We start from the raw sequence: 20,236 nt of genomic DNA, 5'->3' as shown, positions 1-20,236 counted from the left end.
TTTGATCGGATTTCTACGTCGGTCTGCTAATGCTAGAAAGAAAAACCCGGAAGACTTTGTTGCAACTTCCGGTTCCCGGGTTCAAGGTAGTGCAGCAAGTCGGATCCACGTCGGGATGTGGTTGATGAAAGTGCCTAACACTGTAATGACCATCACATGATCAGCTGCAGGCGTGGAGATCTGACAGTTACACGATGATAGATGGCGGGCCTCATTAAAGAGGAGAATGAAGCAGACCTACAGGCTCAAGTAAGACCAAAGGCTTTCAGCACACGAGGGGCAGATCATGATGGCAGCAGCTGCGGCACGCGGCGCTGCAGTGCAGGCGGCAGACGCTGCAGGTCTGCGCTCCTCATCCATGCAGGAAGAGCTGCAGGGCAGACACAGACAACAAACATGGAGGTGTTTGACACTCACTGGTTTGCACTCAGGGGCTGACGATGTTGTCAATTTATTCAGCTTACTTTGAACAGTGTTGGGAATCTTACTTAAAAAAAGTAATCAGTTAGAGTTACTAGTTACATTGACCAAAAGTAATTCAATTAGTAACTCAGTTACTGTATCTTAAAAGTAATTAGTCAGTTACTCTGCAAATAACTACTCCAATTACTTTGCCAGTTAAATCACGGCAACACATTTGACATAATTTGACATTTTGACATAAAAAGTCAATGAAAGTGACACTTCTAGTATTCTGGTATAGTTCTGCCAACTAATTACAGTAGAGAGAGGGGATTGAAGTGTATAAATCTAAATATGTATTTATTAGAAATATCACACAACAACACTGCAACAAGCCATGCATAAATGATAATATTAATAAACTCATCATGAAGGTTTTAAGTGTCAACTTATTTGAGTAATCCTAATTTGTGTTTAAATAAACAAAATAGTAGCAATTCCAGTTAAAAAGGGAGAAAACAAAAATGCAAAACCATCAACAAAAATAATTTGTAACTTAAAATCTCTCTTCACGTCAGTCATTTTGATATATTCCTTCACCTGAACTCTAACATTGTCATTCAGAATGATCAAAACTGCAACAAGAAAAATACACATATAAGAATATTAACTTTACATGATAAGGAAAAAAAACTTTGTATAGAAATAAAAGTAAAAGTTTCTAGTATCAACAAACATTTCAAGTATCCTATGAAATGACGTTTTTAGCTGCATATTTGATGTTGTACTCTTGTCATAAATTTACTTTATGAACGTGTTACAGCAGGAAGGGGAAAGTCCAGCTCTCAATGACTGATTCGCTGTATTCAGCAGGATTTCCACAACACAACATTGTTATAGATTTGTTGAGGTCTGTGTGAATTACTGGACTGTAAAATACAGTTTGTCTTGTTTTAACAGTGCTGCTTTGTCGCCATTTTGTAGCACTGTCCAAATCTACAATTCTAAAATCCAGTGTCCTAGGAGTTTCCCAGAAGTCCCACTGGTGCATTGAGGCTCACTAGATTGGTGAATAGAGAACACAATGCATTGCGTTTGAATAATATTTGCCAAAAAATTAATATAAATTATTTTTTAAAATAAACCATCAATGTTTTCATCATAAGAACACAGCAGATTCATAATTAGTCATTGTAAAACAATAGGATTTTCACTTTTTGAAATCAGTGATGTCATATTTGCTGTTTAAAAAAAAAAAAAGCAGTGAGCGTGGTATCCGAATTGCTTTTAAAATCCAGGGCACTAGATAGTTTTTAGTAGTTAGAGGGTAGGGTGGGAATTCAGACATAATCATTGAAGAAAAAAGGTTCAGAGCTCTGTCTAGTGGGTCTAGATGACCCAACTCCCAATGTTAAAGTGCCTAAGATAGCACAAGGGTTACACCACATCATCAAATTGTGAAGAACTGCGCCACGGTTTATACTAAGTAATTAGAACGGCGTTGTAGCGGGGATGAAAGCAATTGGTTAGATTATTCAGTTGCTTAACTTGTAATGCCGTTAGTAACGCAGTTCTACTTAAATACCGTTAGTCCCAACACTGCTTTTGAAACCTTTAAAAATTGGCTATAAATGAAGTAGAGGGCACGTTTGGCATCTTTCTGCCACGATTTTCAGTTTTTCTGACATCATCCCGAGTTTCTTCAAGACACTTTGTTAGAGAACTTATCAAATGTGTATTTTATTTCAGTTGCACATCCTGTGAGCTGCATAAATTGAAAACTGATCATGAACCCAAGAGCAAGAAAACCAGAGAAAAGAGCAGAAGTCTGACAAGAAAACCCTGTGGGATGCCCTATGAAGGAGAGCACCCATCAATTCAGACTGTTCTAAAGCCAAAAATGCTTTTATTTTGTTGTAATTACCATTCTAAACGGCCATGAAGATTTGGATTCTTTCAGGAGACGGCCTAAAGTGGAGCCGTGGCGTATGGACTTAATCTTCTCTTGACTGTAAAAGTGTTGCCAGTGGTCTTTTAATTAAGATTATTCAATTTTTAGCCTAAAAAGTTATTTTCTAGGACATAGTATCTGCAGAGTGCCAGGAGTTCAGCAGAAATTCACCTCTGAGTTGTGGGCGGGACTATAGAGTAACCCCACCCACCTTTCCTCTCCCCATTGCTGAGAGCTCTCAGTTTACATGCTCTTCTGCTAGCTAACAGCCCCTTACAATCCCAACCTAACATTAGCGGTGCAACCAAAATAATGAGCAATGTTTGGAGCCAGATGCTAACATCTAAACTGTATTTCTCTGCTGATTCTCCGTCATCTCTCTGCTCCTCATGCACACCAGAGCATGAGTGGGCTGAGGGGTGAGCGCGAGACGCGCCCAGCTTATTTTCTACATCACAAATAAGCTTTTCTTCAAACACCATTTTTTTCAGAGTTTCTTCTAATGTGTCCTCCACCATGAGAAAAATCTACAAGAACACATTTAAAACACCATTTTCATCAGAGTTGGTCCAATTCACATTTTTATTCATCAGTTTTATGGATTTCAAAATATTAAACCTTAACTTGTAGAAATGTGGACACTTCTTTGTGTAGCACCTCCTGTCAAAAGCAGACGATTGATTAAGACTGACTAAACCAAGAAGGAAATGGGGCTAGATGTGAGCCAGTTTGTCAACATTATGTTATCCATTTATTAAAGAGATAGCATCCCTGTGCATTATAATATGACCAGCTGTTTTTCTTTCCTTATAGATGTTGACCGTGGTCATAAAAACCTCATTTTTCTTGGAAAGACTGATTCATATACACATTGCTGTTGTTTGTGAAATGACAGAAACCTGAGTGGCACCTGTCTGCATGAAGACATTTCTGTCTTGTTACACATGTTTTGGGGTTCCGGTTGTTCCTCATTTCCTCAAAGAAACAGTTATTTTGGAGAACTTGTGGGGGCAGCTTACCCCATCCAGTTAGAGCTGCACGGAAGCATCTCAAACAGCACCGGGTCCGGTCCAAACCTTGGTCTTCATGTCTAGACAGCAAGTGTTTGTTTTTCAGCTCATATTTGAACATGTTCTGTGTTTGCTGTGATGTTTTTTTTTTTAAGTGAAGTCCTATCAAACTGTTTTCACCACTGAAGACTGAGCAGACTTTCTGTTCTTCCTATTTCCATTTTCTTTACTTTATATTTTTTACTTTCTCATTTTTAAAAAATAATGTTTTGGTTAAACTTCACAGTGTTTTGATCCGTAAGGCTCTTTTGCTGATCAAAAACAGCTGCATACATGGATTGAAGTTTATGTGAGACGTTCATGAACCTTTTGTAAATCCCTGGTTCAGGTTTATAATCAGTGCGGGCCTTGATCAATAAATAATGCCTGTGGAAAATGAGTATTCATGTTTTGGCTTTGTTTCCTGTTTCTTCTTATTTAGATTGAAGAGGTTGAGGCTTTGTCTTCTATCTACGGCGATGAATGGTGTGTGATAGATGAAGCATCCAGAATATTTTGCATAAAAATATCCAGTGATTTGGAGGAGCCAAAACTGACGGCGTGTTTACAGGTGCAGACACAACTCTGTATACCCATCGCACGTTTTCGTCGTGTATTCAGTTCACCATCCTTTTTTTCCTGTCACCGATCAGATTATTCTACCTTCTGATTATCCAAGTGCGGCTCCACCCATCTACCAGATCAAGTAAGTTTATTTGCCTTTCAGATTTAATATGTGGGAGATCGGCTAATTTGAAAGAACAGCTTCCCACTCAGAAGCCCTCTGTTCGTCCCACTCAATATCTTTGTGTTTGCTTATGGCTTTTGTAGTGCAGCATGGTTGCGAGGCCCTGAGAGGGTCAAATTGGCAAACAGCCTGGAAGACATCTATGTGTGAGTCCTCCCTCATCGTTTTTGACTTCACAAGGAGATGCTGTGGAGAGATATTAGCCACAACAAAAGCATTCATTATTCACGCTGCAGAGTGCAATATCACCAGAAAACAGGCCTTTTTTCTGCTTCCACCCTTTAACAGGGAGCATCCTGGGGAGAGCATCCTCTACCTTTGGGTGGAAAGAGTCAGAGAGTTTCTTGTGGAGAAGTCCCAATGCTCAGGAGCAGGTGAGGTGCAACGCAAGGTGTGTATCACGTGATGTTTGATGTGATATTTGATTGACGTGCGTTAAGCGTTACGGATGTAATAGAGAGAATCCGGTCACTTTTCAAAATAATACGTTTCTTTCGAAAAAAATACAATAAAATGGAAATTATTTTTTTCTTTCTGTGCGTCCCGGTGTCAAAATTTCCCGCGGCCCGGTACCAGTCCGCGGCCCGGTACCAGTCCGCGGCCCGGTGGTTGGGGACCACTGATGTAAAGGAGTCCATCTGATTGGTCAATAATGTAAATTAGTCTAACCGATTGGTCAAATGCATAAATGGATTTATTTGATTTGTTGAACACTTCAAGCTGCCATAAGATTGTTTTAGCACATTTAAGGGAACCATTTATTCTAATTTTCACAGACTTTGGCGATATGCGTATTGCACAGCTTGATATTGCGATAACAATAAATTTGCGATATATTGTGCAGGCCTATACCCACACATTCGAACACTGATGGCGGCTCCAAACCGAACACTATAACCACTAAGAACAATATGGGGTTCAGTGTCCAAGGACACTTCGACACATGGGCGGGCAAGGCGGGAACTAAACCCGCGATATTACAAATCAGAGGTTGGCCGTTCTACCACTGCACCGCGGCTGCCCCATGGACGTCACAGTAGCTTAACGTTTATAGCCCTTGATGGACTTCAGCCTCTTTAACAGCTGGCTTCTTTCTGTGTAGAGTTTGCATGTTCATACATGCTTCATAGGTTAAATGGTGACTCTAAATGATCGGTGGGTGTAAATGCTTGTAGTAAGAGAACTATTTAGGGTTAGGGTGAACACTAACTGCGATAGGCTCAATTCATCCATCCATTCATCCATCCATCCATCCTCCATCCATCCATTCATCCCTCCATCCATTCACCCATCAAGTATCCATCCATCCATCCATCCACTCATCCTCTATTTATCCATCCATCCACTGATCCATCCATCATTCATCCATCCATCCATCCTCCATCCATCCATCCATCCATCCATCCATCCATCCATCCATCCATCCACTCATCCTCTATTTATCCATCCATCCACTGATCCATCCATCCTTCCATCCATCCATCCATCCATCCATCCATCCATCCATCTCTGCTATGATTAGTCACAGCATTTACTATGGGAGAGATAATGGATTAAACCATCTGTGCACTCAAATATTTTTTATTCTAAATGAATTCTTCGTTTCCACCTGGCGTGGTTGGAAACTGTAATAAGAGGAGAACAAAAGCCTTTGAAAATCTGTCTGACTTTGAGTGACAGCTCTGAATGAAGATCAATATCTAGATAATGCTCTGTTACTTCAGCAGAATCCTTAAAAGGAGAAAAGGCTTGAGGTTACCTTCTTTACAGCGTAGCGTCATAAATCAGGTTGATGTAAAGTAAGTGGCTGAGTTTCTCTATTCAGATCCACTTATCTAATATTTTACTCCTCTTGAGGTGTTCTTTGAGAAATGAGCAGTGTAAAGTAAACGTCCTCCCTCATTGTTGTGTCATAAGTCGTCTCTCTGTGATTCATGTGGTAATAAGAATAACTGGTCAGGGCCCTTATGGGACTGACAGCTTCACTCGTTGGAGTGACAGGCACATGGTGGGAGAGAGGAAGGAAATCTGATAAGGCACTTTTCACAGGACAGGAAATGAAAAAAGGAGTGGAGATGGACTGGATGTGAGGATGACGTTTGAGCGAGTGGGACCACTTTGAACAAAAGGACGAGATGTTTGTTCAGCTCTTGGTTGGGATGAATCTTAGCAGCATGTCTTTAGGTGTTTGTGTGGCTGCAAAGAATAAACTAGTGCTGTTATCACAGCCAGATAGAGAGACCTTCAGTTTTCCTTTTGTCATTTCCTGTTTCTGTTTTTGCTGCATGCTATTGCAGTTTTTTTTTTTACCAAATGAGGCTTATTAAGGATTTTGTAGGAATATGAAATAGTTCTTGTGTCAATTATTTACTTTCAGTTCCCTTTTTAAGATGCAAGCTTTTTATGGTTATGTTTTCTTTCACCAACCCCACATCCCAAGTCATGCTTGCATCTACATCCTAAAAAGTTTAGATATTAATGACAAATTCTTTGTAAAGAAAGTAGAGGACATTTCATAATCCAAAAATCTTCGTGTCGTAAATCAGAGGTGCGGTGGGTGGAGATTAGAGATTAATTGTTTTGGTCTTGTTTACAACAAGGACCCTTTTACAATTTAAATCACATTCACACAGAAATGTCTTAGTCAGCCCAGTTTGTTTATACACAGATGCATACTCTGGAAGAGCATGGGGTTCATGGCCCCATCCCCAATATGAAAACTGCAATTTTTTTTCATTCTTCAAAATAGTTTCCGGGCTCACTGGGCTGCTGGAGCCTATCCAAGCCAATCATGGGTGAAGGCTGGGGACATCCTGGACAGGTCGCCAGTCTATCGCACGGCCATAATCATGCACACTCACACCTAGGAGCAATTTAGAGCCGTTTTTGGGGGGAGGGAGGAAGACGAAGTCCCCGGAGAAAACTCACGTGTTCACGGGGAGAACATGCAATCTCCACACAGAAAGGTCCCCCGTTGGGACCTTGGTTCTGTTTCAGAACCTGTGAGGCAAGAGCGCTAACCACTGTGCCACCGTGCAGCCCATCCTTCAGCCCTGTCCTAACATATCCAATAGGAATTACCCTCCTGCTGATATAAAAAAGTAATCCACCTTCTTTTTTCATGCTGTTTTTTAGATCACACTCAGCCAGGTTTCATGGGTATTTTACAGATATAGTAGAATTTGGAAACTAGAATTACCTACCTACCGATTACCTACCATGTCAGCCCATTTGGTTTAGATTAGAGAGAACCCCTCAGCCATCTTAAATACGTTTTTGCAGAGAATTGCATTTTTGAATGGCATGAATTTAAAAAATGGATATAACTGAAATCTGTCAAATGCTGGTTCCATTGATTAACTGTCCTTTTCCAGCTGCCCCCGACGCACTGTCAGGAATCAGTATAGTTCATTAAACAGCCACTACATACAATTTGTGGATGATGTATGGACAAAAATTGTTCATACGTGAATATATGTGGAAAAAGTGAGAAAAATTGTGGTCTGTACATGAAAAATTTACAAATGGGTCACAAATGAACCACGTTAAAATTACGGAAGAACTACAAATGAACCGCCCAAAAATAAAAGAGCTCATCTAAGAGTCCACAAAGCTAAATCAGGTTCAGGCAGGCAGGAGTTAATAACAAGCATGAGAGCATCAGAGGAGAGACAGGTTGGTCAAAATCCAGGCGAGGGTCTGGGCAGGCGGCAGGCAAACAGAGTCTGGGTCAGGAGACAGAAGATCAGGGCCAGATATAATGCTCAGTAAGGAAGGCAGTGGGGCACAAATAATACTTTGCATTTAGCCCAGCCCAGTGCAGTGCCCAGGCATGCCACAGTTGATTAGGTGAATGAGAGTCAGGTGTGCAGCATCCAGGAAGTGTGGTTAGAACTCTGGAGATGGTTCCCAGTGGGGACCAGAGGGGGAGACAGAGTTCTGATTCTGACAGTCTGGTACTGTCTTTAAATCAGTTTTACTACAGATTGCTTTTGACAACCTTAGACCTTTTAGCTAATTCTGGAAAACAGGAGGGGTTGCAGCTCCCAAGGACCATGCCATCCTTTATCTGTAGATGCAAATTCCACATCACAATTATTCATTTTTTGTTTCAATATTTGCTGAAAAGTTATTTTTGTAAAGTGTGTCAAGTCTCAGCTTTCCATGGATAAAGGCTGAAGGGGAAGCATGGACGTTTTCCTCTGTTCTGTTGGCACTCGTGAGGTTCATCACTGCTAGCTTGACGAGGTGCTGACTCGTTGTTCTCACAGCTCATTTCAGCTCCTTTCATAAGAAGTTGGTGTTTGATCTCACTGTATTGATTCAGACAGCCTGAAGCATAATGTGTGTTAGTCTGTTTTGAAGTTAGGCTTCCTTCATGGCTTTTTGCATACATTTTATAAAATGAGATTTTTTTTTTTTGCTGAAGAACATCCTGGAAAAGACAGCACATCAGCTGAGGAGGGAGTAGATGATGATGATGATGAAGAGTACCTCTCAGATTTCATGGCTCTCAAACTGAACACGGAAAATGCACATCTCTTCATGGATCCGGGACACGGTAAGCTTCTTCAACACAAAAACCAGGATCAACTCTTGAATCTCACGTGTGGGAGTTCTTTTTTGCAGACGAAGAATTGCCTCTGATAAAACATGGAAACCCCGTGACAGACAGACGCAGCACCTTCCAGCCTCATTTGGCCCTCGTGGTCTCACCCAGACAGGTAACGTGCAATAATTTGACCACATTGTCATTCTTTAAAGCCTTAACCAAATGCAATTTTAAATAAAACAACCTGAACTGTGGCCCCATTTGAAGGCATTAGGATGAAAGCCAAACATTCAAGAGAAAATTCCACCATTAGCATCCTATCAGTTAGAAACAAATCTGGTAATTTATGCGACAGCTTGACAAAATGTAAAAATCCTGTGGCTCCGTCTTGAAAGATAATATCAGTGTGGCTCCTCCTAAAAGCTTCCACCTGCTCTGAATTGGTATTTGAACAGAAACGCGTTTGCTTTCAGAGATAATGAACAGAACAGATCCGTCTGAAAGTGTTGCTCTCAGCACCTAAAACAACGTCATTTAGGGAGAATTTGTGCCTCGTTTAATTCTCCACAGCATTCTAATGTTAAGTAAGACAACTTCAGGATATCATTTCACAGAATAAACAAGCTAGACACCACTGACAAAACAAGCGTGACGTGTTTTTCATTGAAGAACGTGTAGAGACTGCTGGGCACCACGTTAGTGCATTCCTCAGCAGCGTCAGACACCTGAAAAGATATCCTAAAAGATAGCCACTGTAACACTTTTGTTTTCCCATTGATAATCAAAGAGGTGCACTCAATCAGCCTTTCTCCCCTTTTTTCCATTTCAGGTGAAAATGGTCCTGGAGAAGCTTTATATGAATAAGAAGATTGCCAGTGCCACTCATAATATTTATGCATACAGGTTGGTAATGTGGCATACATTTAGAGTGAAACCGTAAGTCTAAGGGAATCAGGGCTGATTTTATAAAATGAAGCCCCTGGGTATGGCGAGTCACACTGACTGGAATTTGCTTAAAAAAGCGTCTCAAAAAATGTCCAGTTAGGCAAAACAAAGTAACGTTTGAAACTGTTTAGGTTCATCCATGGTTCGATCCATCTGCCAATAAGAAAACCACATCTCTAAATATGCACAGTGACATGTTGTGGCTAATATTCAATTAAAAAGGCAAATGTTTATTTCATTAGCAGAAAGCTCCTGTAAGGAATAGCAGCGCTGGTGGGGGTTCATGGGGGGTTGTGGAGGAAGAGGTTATCCATTTATTTAAAAAGCAAAAAAAAAAGACGATTAAAAACAGACTTTAAAAAAGCATGAATTTCCAAACCACAATTTTATGTTTAAACATTTGTTTCCTTTGGATTTACATGGATTTGGTGTTTTCATTTTTCTAGTTTGACCTCTCCATGTGTTTTCTTGCTTTATGGATTTGTGCATATCTGATTATGCCCCCTCACTGTGCTCTGCAGAAGCCTCATGAGAACGTGATCATCGTAAACAACAATAAAAGTACCAATAAAAGAACCCATGTGAACACGATTGAACCGTAAAACACCTGAGTTTGTACAAAGTCTACCCATCACACATTACGGGAGGCTGTGTTTTCCTGAGTTCATTGTTTAAAGCAAATGTTAGATCTCATCTAACTGTGAGAAATAAATGATTTAAATAAAAGTTATATCAACTAAAATGAAGCTTGTTAAATGTCCATAAACTGCTCAGAAACTCTGCATGACAGAGTTGTCCATTTGATTGACAGCGTGCAGCTTCTGCTGACAGTTGTACTTTGTGTGGATTTAGACTGTTTACATACAGATTCTGTGCATTTTGCTAAGTGAATACTGCAGGGATCACACACTGAAACCTAAGCTTGTAACGCCCACTTCCTGACGGGTAAAGCCTGAAAAACGCTCTGAAATTTGGGTTTGTGTTGTGCTGTCTCCTTAGTGATGCTTTTAAAGGTCAATAATGAGACACATCAGGGTAAGTGAAGGCTTTTGGGGCATTCTCTGTGAGGGTCATCTTTTCTTTTTTTTCCTTTATGCCCGTGTGGATGTGCTTAAAATGCTCTAATGAGGTCAGAGTGGCGATCTTGGGGCCCTGCCAGCGTGATCATTACTCCCAGGGAGGAGATGTTAACATTTAGACGGCGAACAAACTTCTCCAGCTGGAATGTGTCTTGGCACTCTGACACTCTGAAAGTCTGTTTTAGGATCTACTGCGAGGACAAGAACAGCTTCCTGCAGGACTGTGAGGACGACGGCGAGACGGCTGCGGGGGGGAGATTGCTCCATTTACTGCAGGTTATCATTTTATTCAATGAAATCCTTCCTCAGCTGCACATTAAACCGTGGTTTTGGCTGAAAATGTCAATGATCCTGGAAGTAGTTCAGAGCAAAAGACATAAGCCTGTGCTGAGGAGCTACAAGATTTCCCTGCCTCTAGCTTCCTTTGAACTACGGCACGCCTACTTTGTGTTTGTTTCAAGAAACTCATTTGGCGTCGCAGCTCGTACTGTTGTTGGTAAGGAGCCATCCACAGACTCGCAGTGTATTCACCTAAAGACGTTTGTAGCCGATTCATAGAAAAAGGTTTTGATGGTACTCCAAGATTGAAATCCTGTCAAATGATGTATGTGTCTATAAACAGGACATAATATGTATAGACGTTCTTTTCAACAGTAATTTGCAGACTTTGAATCAGGAGATTGATGAGGTGCATTGAAAAAGAGCCACTCAATGGTCTATTAGTCTTTCGAGTTTGTATTACTTAAGCAGATCAGGCATTTCACAGTGTAGATTTTATAGCACGGCTCAGCAGGATAGGCACAGATGTGGAATATTAAAATAAATGATTGCTGATTGACATTTACCAGCTCCAGATCTGCTGTTCTGCCTGTGCTAGGTGTCACCCTGCATCCATAAAGATCTGCAGACATGGGTGGACATTATTTCCCCCACCCCCAAAGAAAGAGTTTAGATCTGGGGGTCCAAAACCCTTAAGCGGATCATTTATTTAAAAAATGAAGCATTTTCAGATGAAAGTGGTGGGTTAGTAAGTGTAACGCTTTATTTTCGCCTGATGGCGAAGGCTTTTTGGTTTGATTTCAGAAGTTCTAAGTCTAGAAAAGAGCTTTGGCTGAACAGCTTTTGCTTTGTTCTTAATTCTTTAATTTCAGATTTTACACAGGCACTTGTCACTGGGCTGTTGCCGTCAGATGGCTCTGTGATTCACACACACACACACGCCCACATCACACGAAATTGTGCAATTGTCCTCACACCCTTTGTTTCCCTATTGAATGGAGGCCAGCGTGAGGTTGGTGGCGACAGAGAAGGGTTTTGGTTTCAGCAGCTCTGCAGTGATTCGGAGCGCTTCTGTCATCCTCATCGAGCGGCGGTGCTGCACGGTGTCAGAGCTTCTCCAAATGAGATCTGTGTCTTGTGTTAAAGTTCATATTCATTCAGAAGGAGGCAGCAGCCGTATGCGCTGGTGGGACAGAAATCACTGTGAAATGATCCGTTGGAATTTTGCCTGAGATCTGCTGCGCTGAATGTAGATGAATGGCTCCCTCACAGCTGAAGCAGTCAGGTTCCGCTCAGGAGTAACGCCCTAAATGTTTAGATCTGCAGGGAGGTTTTTGTGGCCTCAAACTCCGGTCCTCGTTGGAAATGAGAAATTGTTCTCCATTTACCTTTCTGGGCAGATAAAGGCTTAACTGACTAACTAAAAAGGTTTTTTCAGAAAAGTCGTCCATATCAAATCTACCAAACCTTAAAGAGCATTTAATGCTCCAGACATCCTGTGCAGGTGTCTGGGGGGGGGGGGGGGGGGGGTCTGGCTGCCACTGCTGCCTCCCCTTCGGCGGGGGTGTTGGTGTGAGGCTAACAACACCATCATCCACCACAGTAGAAAACAGACACTCGCCTGAGCACAGGTGTCATAAGTTCAGTATGTGCGTGTGAGCTGTATTTGTATTGTGTACTTATTGACTGTATACAGAGAACTGGACGGAGTGACCCCTCCCCTCTGGCGTTCCAAACAGGAAGTACCTGCTGGCTCCAAGAAGCCAAAATCCCATAGACTTGTATAGAGACATAAACAGCTGTTACTCCGTCCTTCTGTTGGCCAGAATAAACATTCTTGATTTGACCTTTTTTAACATCTTCTAGTTAATCCTCATTTTTGTCATGATATTTTTTTCTAAATTGCAAGTTATAAACTGACCAATCAGATGCCTCAGTAAACCTCAAATGTTTGACAGATTCTCCAGAGCCGCTTTCAGTGGACTTTCAAGAAGGTTACTCCTGATTGGTGACAGCAGTTGCCATAGAAACGTGACTCAGACCGACTTGGACTAATCACTGTCGTCTAGCTTCAACGTGGCCCGTATTGCAGGAAAAAGGTGACTGAATTGGCTTCATTTCACTGGAGCGTAATGTGTTTTCAATGGGTGATGTCACACTCGCTCAGTCCAGTTGTCTCATACAGTCAGTTTGTGTGAACGCTTTTTTGGAACCAACAGGTATGTTTGTCATATTTCAGTGTGTGTGTGGACAGGCCCCACCCTTTTTACAAACATCTACACCTGACAGCAATAAGGATAAACCTCCAGCATCTCTTCTTCTCTCCTCTATTTTCCGTCCGGTCAAAAAAGAGAGTACATAAACAAAATTAACATAAATAAGGTTTAGCCTCAATCACAAAAGGGGTTTATACAAATATACACCTCATGAGTCAGACGATTCATGACCCCCGTTTCTAACAGTAATATCTGTCCAACACAAGAGGCCTCCAGCTCTGATCTGTTTGATCAGGACAAGTTAAAAAAACAACAGTACTTAGCTGATTCAAAGCAGCCAATAGAAGACTTTATTTAGCTTCAACACAATGACTTACCGGAGGGGCGGGTTTGAACTTTTCATGAAGAAGCTGCTCCACCCAGTGAGCCGCAGCCATCCTCATCAGGATGAAACTTTCCTGCAGAAAAACAAACGATTTGAAGATACAGGTGAAGATCTGAAGTCGAGGCGCTCAGCCCAAAATGACAGGCTTTCATGCCGACACACCTTTTTTAATGCAGCCTACAAATTCTCTGTGAGATTGAGGTCAAGGCTCTGTTATATCCTCACTTTGTTGTTCCTAAGACTCTGCGACTGATTCAGAGGTATACTGGGGGGGTCATTTTCCTTTGGAAAGGCTCACTCACCCTAAAGTTTGACCTTTTTGGGGATATTTCTTGAGATATCGCTTTAGATTATTCTACTCTCGAGTTTTTCATCCTCACGTATTTTGTTTTGAGGAAAATCGACCAAACAATCCTAAATCTCAAAAAGTCCTTTTCTTTTCTGAAGCTTTTCTGTCCAGCGTTCTGATGCTCTGCTGAAGCCTTTGGTAGAGCCACTGGTTATGTACCATGTAACAATGTAAAAATAGAAAAGTAGAATAGAAATGAAGAGTTGACATTGGATTTGAACTTTTTTCTCAAAGTAGAATGTAGTGCAGATAGTAAAGCAGGAACTGAGTGTACAGAGTGATGAGCTATCCTTAGAATAATAAAACAGGTTATTTCTGCTCATTTCTGATTAGTCCTCTTCTTGTGACAATCAGTGTCCTGAGGCATTTACATGAAGAGCTCTCGCCTCAACCTAGTTTCTTTGCTTTGAGTCTCTGTTCCCATCCAGTCTGTGATGGTTGGAAGATAAATGCTGTTTATTCTGCTCTGAGCTCTCTTCCTCTGCACCTCTCTCTTTCAGTGCATAACCTTATTATATCTTTCTTATCTGGAAAAAACATCTCAGACTTTGTCAAAAGGCTCCTCTGCTGTTTGTAATGTTGTTAGAAGGTGTTTTAGGCTGGCGGAGGCCTCCTCCAGCAGAACGAAGTGCTCTGCCAAACAGCTGCTCATGAGCACTGCTGCCTCAGAGAGTCAAGACGCTGATCAGGGATGTGGGATGTGCTAGCAGGTCATGAAAGCCTTTCTGAGCTTTGCTGCTCATGCAGATGCAACACAATCATGGCATCCGTGACTCAAGAGAACACGCACCCTCCTCCACATTTGATTATCAGATTGTCAGCCTTACATCAGCAGCTTAAGACGGCGAAACTTTGGGACACTTCTGCCGCTCTCACACTGCTGCTGTCAAACACTCAGCCATCAGGGAAAGGTGAAATCCCACTTTATCACGTTTGTCTGTGGCTCAACTCACAACTTCACACTTATTTGTCATGTCTCTCAGATTCTGGACGTACGCAATGTCATGGTTGTTGTGTCCCGCTGGTATGGAGGCATTTTGCTGGGCCCTGACCGCTTCAAGCACATCAACAACTGCGCTAGAAACATCCTGGTGGAGGAGGGCTACATTGCTTCAGTGGTGAGACCCTCTCTGGACCTTCTGCATTTTGCTCCGCCTCTTTGGCTGCAGGACGCCTCCCGCTATCCTGCATGTCTCATGGATTGACCCGGGATCCTGCTTCAGTTGCTTTTACAGTAGTTTTACAGTAAAGTAGCTCTCAAACATAGTTTTATGACAAAGCGTACAATGTGAATATGAGAGTCTGTGAATATTTTACTACAGAATGCTAAATCACTTGATGTTTCAGACACTACACCTTAGCTCTATTTATCTTAACAACATCTTAAAAAAATATTCCTTGGAAAAATGACCAACTTTTTTTTTGAAGAAGCGTTCAGACTTCTGAGATTTGACATCTGAGACTTCAGCCTCAGATGTCAAACACAGATTGACGACTTTGTCACGCCTGCTGACTTTGGAGGGAGAACTCAACACCTCTGCACAAGACCTTGTTTCAAGCTCATGGATTGTTCTATGAGGTGCAAAAATCAAATGTCCTTTAAAAGAAAGATCCTAAGTCAGGGCTGCTGGTCCTGGAGATCTACCAGCCTGCCTGTTTTCCAGCTCTCCCTGCACTGCTTGCTGCTGATTACCTGAACCAGGTGTGTCCATTCAATCAGAATGTGGAGACATCTGATTGAGCTAATCAGCAGCTAGCAGGACTTGGAGATCTGGAAAACCGGCAGGGTGGAGGATTCCAGGACCAGGAATGAGCAGCCCTGTCCTAAGTGGTGCAAAGGGGTCAGAGGTGTAATTCAGCTGAAGGTGGAGCCAGTCCCCCCAGTCTAAGTAAATACTGAGGCACCATTACCTCATTAGTCTTTATTTCGTGCTTCCAAAATTCTCATTGTGGAAAGTTTTTAATGTCAAAAATGCGGAGCTCTCGAGTCACTCTTCAGTAAACGCCTTTGTGCCGACTGCCCTCAATGTGTGGGCAAAAAATGGGCAAATCTGTGCAGGACACACAGGTGTCCTGTGAGCCTGTTGGGCGAAAATGTTCATCCACATTTTTTCCACGGGCACGATGTGGACGACAGGTCGTAGTGAACACTTATACAACACGTAAGGGTAAGTTGGGGGAAGTGGGTGAGAGGCAGGTGTGTCGTACGGATTTTTTCAGTTTTTCTAGGCCCCTCTAACCCTGCACAAAGAACCCGTCAGTGCTGTTCACGTGAAAGAGGCGTGTCCTCTTGCACGTCCCCTATTTGCTCCTGACTGTTACAAATGAGGAAATTAGACCGAGTATAGTTTCTGTGGACATCCTACAGGCCCTTATGTATCACGTGCACACCCCGTGCATGCAGCATTGCAGTCAGTAAGGAGCCAGTCGTTAATAATTAGCCTCATTAACAACTAGCGTGCTGCGTAAAGGGACCCGTACGGCACCATCACCCGTACGTCATATGTTTGTGTAACTTCCATTATCCTTACAAATACTTCATGATACACTTACCACACGCACAACAATGATAGATTCCATTTATATGATGTCCCTTAAGGTAGCCGCTAAAAAAGACCTGCACTCCTGTTTAGATGTACGGAGCCCGGGATCTGACATGGGGAGCATAAATAAATATGGCGTTCCCACAAAATAATATTTCGTTCCCACGGAATATTTAACATTTATTCTGTTGTCTTTGAAGGCACCACAGTTACAGGGACATATTGATTGGTCGAGATGCATTATGGGATATGTGTGATGCAAAGCTCGAGCGACCCATGTCCGCGGAATCGCTGCAGTATGGGGAAGCAGCAAGCTTGGGCATCCTAAATATTATGATATTTTTTTTATTTTCATGGAGACAATAATAAATAGATCATTCTTGTTTTTATTTTTCCTCTCTTGAACGAATGTGGATCACAGAGACATGGAAGTAGCGGCGGAAAGTGGCTTTTGCAGCAGAATGGCGTGCGTACCGGGACAGACTGTGAATGAACGCAGACATAGGGACGAGATTACCGAGGCTTTTGTGCTTTTTAAAATAAATAAATTTGATTTCTAAACATCCTCCATGTCCTTAATGCAATGTAATGAGACACACACAGACAGAAATGTGAATCTGCTGTAAATCCAAGGATCACTAACATCCGTGTTTATGAATGGCTAATCACGTGAATAATTATTTCGTTCGCACTAGTTAATTATTTCAATTATTTTACCCATGTCAGTTCCCGGACTCAGTCAAGGTGCAGCCCCTCCTCTCTACAACCCAAAACAAAGGTTCACTCCTTTGGTCTTCCCAGAGATTTGGTGAGATTTCCCGTTAAGCAAACCAAACAGACCTTCTGAGGAAACCAAATGTGAAAGATCCCCTAAACATGATCAACTTTACATGTATGTTGCTGTCATTGTGTTTGTGAACGCTGACTGATTTCAATTTATGAGGAATCTGTGTATGAATCCAGGTGGAGGTTAGAGGGACCTGCAACATTATCCATGACCCGCTGGCCTCACGGTCTGAGCTGACTAATCCAAAAAAACGTGGCCATTCTTAAACCAGACTGAGCCAAGAGGACCACGTTAAGGGAGCTGAGAGCTTTGATATTTAATGTTTTCATGTTTGATGAAAACATTAAATATTAATGCTCATATAAGATCGATTATTCAACACAGACTAGAAAGTGTCGCCTGATATTATCTCTACTTGGTCTTTGAAAAACATCGAGATCTGATATCAGAGAGAGTTTGAAACTTCTTTGACTGAACTTTATAAAGACAGACAATAGTGAATTTGGACTCCAGGGTTTTGGTGCGGAAACACTGGCTCGCTCTCATGCATCTGAACAGTGATGGGAAGTGAAAGATCCAATTAAGCTGCCTGGAGAAGTTATACCCATACAGAACCAGAATCTGCATGGAAAGCTGATGGCTGCCACGACTCTTTGATAAATCAATAAAAAGAGCAGTGTACTCCTGCTTTCTATTCAAGAATTCAATTAAAGCATTTCATTAGCTTTAAAGCTGCAGTTGTCTAGCGCGTTCTTTCTAAAGCCTAACCAGCAGACAGATAAGATTTGAATTGAAAGAAAAGACTCATTTTTTTATGAATATGTTTTCCTCTCAAAGGATTTGAATCCTCACTGAGAGCAGAGAAGGCTGACTGTAGCTGTGTGTGCAGGGTCACCCAGTAAAAAACAGAAAGAACAAAGGCAGAAATCCACACGGAGGGACATTCATTATTCACCACCGAGGGATTAAGAGCACAGGAGAAAGCAGTGCAATTAAATGAGCTGACGATTATCTGACGATTTTCTCAAATCTTGGAGTTTGACACCATTAAACCAGGCCTGGATTAAAAGTGGGAGTAACTCACAGATGGGTTTTTTGTTTTGCATCAGAAACATGAACTGGATCACAATGCAAAAAATTCTAATTTAATCATCAAATGTATTTGACATTTACTTTTGTCTTTAAAAACGAACGACAGGAGTTTTATACCTTTTTTTCTTTAAGTTAAACACTTCTACAAAATGTAGGGAATTACAATTAATACCACCATTAAGAGCACACTCTTTTTTTAAAAATCCAAAAGATTTTTAAACGTCATGGGTTGTGAAAGAAGTGCCTAAATCCTGAAGATTTGTCTCATTTTAGTAAACTTTGGTCACCCTGCTGCGCGTACGAGTTGGCATCCCGGTTTGTCGGCATAATAATTAGAGGAAGATGTTTTATAAGAGTACTTAGGAGTGCAATGTTTGGTTTGATGAAATTACTGGAATACTTTAGAACAGTGTGGTGCATGTCAATCACTACATTGTAATTTGCACATTTGCACACACAGCAGGAGTTTAAGCATAAGAGTCTGTCACGAACTATAAAGGAGCCGTGAAATATTTTGCTCAGAAAACGCCGCCATTAAACGAAGTGGGAGGACAAAATAAACATTAGGCGGCTCGTTCTCTAACCCTCTCCTCTTGTTTCACAGAATGAGGCTGCCAAATCAGGAGCAAAGACCAAAAGAGCAAAAAGCAGAAAGACTAAATGAAACGGGATCAGATTCAGAAGGACTTTGGTCTCATTTGGATTTACCTTAAACAGATGGACGGAAGCATTGCATGTTTACAGAGCTAAAGCCTTCATTAAAACAGACTCTGGCATCAACAAACTTTGTGTTTTTTTATCCGTCAGACTTGGATGAGAATTATTGAAGCAGAATTTGAGAAAACAGCAACACTGTGGAGCTGAAGATTGGATTCGTGCCAGCAACTGCTCGTTAATCTTTCAGCTGAATATACAAGAGAGCAGAATTCACACAACAGATCCATCATTCCCAAGGAATATGCTCACAGTCTTACTGCTCAACAAACCAAGTTCACAGAGTTTCACCCACACAAATGCTCCAAGCATCTGACATGAACTTCAGGCCCCGTAAATATTCCACTTTCCACTCGTGCCGTTTTTCTTGGAACGTGCACGTCACTTTGGCTCCTCTGAGATTTCTCTTCTCACTTCTGCTTTGGTGACACTCCATTCCACTCAGCGGAGATCCAGCCTGCATATCGACCACCCCAGACCTTCCTTACTGCACGAGGATTATCGGTGCGCTTAAGTTGGATTTTCAGAATAACTGCCTTTGATCTAAAAAATGTTGACTTTCATCAACCTTGACTTGCATGTGTGGTACAAAACATCCACAAGCGATGCGATACCAAGAACACGGCGTCTCGACACATCTGAATTTCCACACACGTCTTCAGCCATTGGGAATGATTACAGCTAATTGACTTAGCAAAGACTAATTTCTTCCTGACAAGTTGCCATCACACTGAACCCAATCCTCACAGCCCTTAATCATATTTGTTTGACTTGTGAAACACTAATTTTTGGCTGAGGGGAATAATTATCTGTCAAGTTAAAAGTTTCACATAAAAACATTTGCTGCTGTTGATTGTGGCAACCCGCCACCTGGAATTCTGGCATCTTTGCCGCAGCAGTAATGCAAGTATACAAGTCATAACATCATTTTGCACGTATGGTGAAGGTGAAAGCTATCTGTGGCAGGCGTAGGTTTTCTTGAGATGTCAGTGTCTGAAAAGGAAGTCAAGTTGCATGTGAAAGTTGAAGACTAATCCCAAATCAATAACAAATGATGGGTGGTACCTGAAGGGAGACGTCACCTGAAAGCAGGTGTGGGTGAGGAGATGGAGAGGGGAGTCCTCTGGACCGTCCCAGGTGGATTC

At 41.7% G+C, this 20,236-nt stretch overlaps 1 protein-coding gene across 4 annotated transcripts; it reads left to right on the top strand.

Annotated features, from left to right (window-relative positions):
• The first annotated feature begins 53 nt into the window (after positions 1 to 53).
• impact (impact RWD domain protein) lies at positions 54 to 19,161 on the top strand. 4 transcript variants are annotated; one of them, XR_013655460.1, is made up of 12 exons: positions 54 to 249; positions 3,845 to 3,973; positions 4,056 to 4,108; positions 4,234 to 4,296; positions 4,439 to 4,524; positions 8,580 to 8,711; positions 8,780 to 8,874; positions 9,532 to 9,605; positions 10,912 to 11,002; positions 14,703 to 14,866; positions 14,939 to 15,073; positions 18,982 to 19,161. XR_013655460.1 is itself a non-coding variant. In XM_023953971.2 (11 exons), exons 1-11 carry the CDS (start codon positions 202 to 204, stop codon positions 19,039 to 19,041), a joined length of 966 nt encoding a protein of 321 aa, XP_023809739.1. In that variant the 5' UTR covers positions 55 to 201; the 3' UTR covers positions 19,042 to 19,161. The 4 variants fall into 4 exon arrangements, 3 of the variants coding, with proteins under 3 accessions (XP_023809739.1, XP_078801722.1, XP_023809737.2); XM_023953971.2 differs by lacking the exon at positions 14,703 to 14,866 and having other exon boundaries at positions 55 to 249; XM_023953969.2 differs by lacking the exons at positions 54 to 249; positions 14,703 to 14,866 and adding an exon at positions 256 to 402.
• The last annotated feature ends 1,075 nt before the right edge of the window (positions 19,162 to 20,236 follow it).

This window comes from Oryzias latipes, chromosome 4, assembly GCF_053564925.1.
Source record: "Oryzias latipes strain Hd-rR chromosome 4, Olatipes_Hd-rR_3.1".
NCBI lineage: Eukaryota > Metazoa > Chordata > Actinopteri > Beloniformes > Adrianichthyidae > Oryzias > Oryzias latipes.
This window is presented reverse-complemented; position numbering and strand designations above follow the sequence as displayed.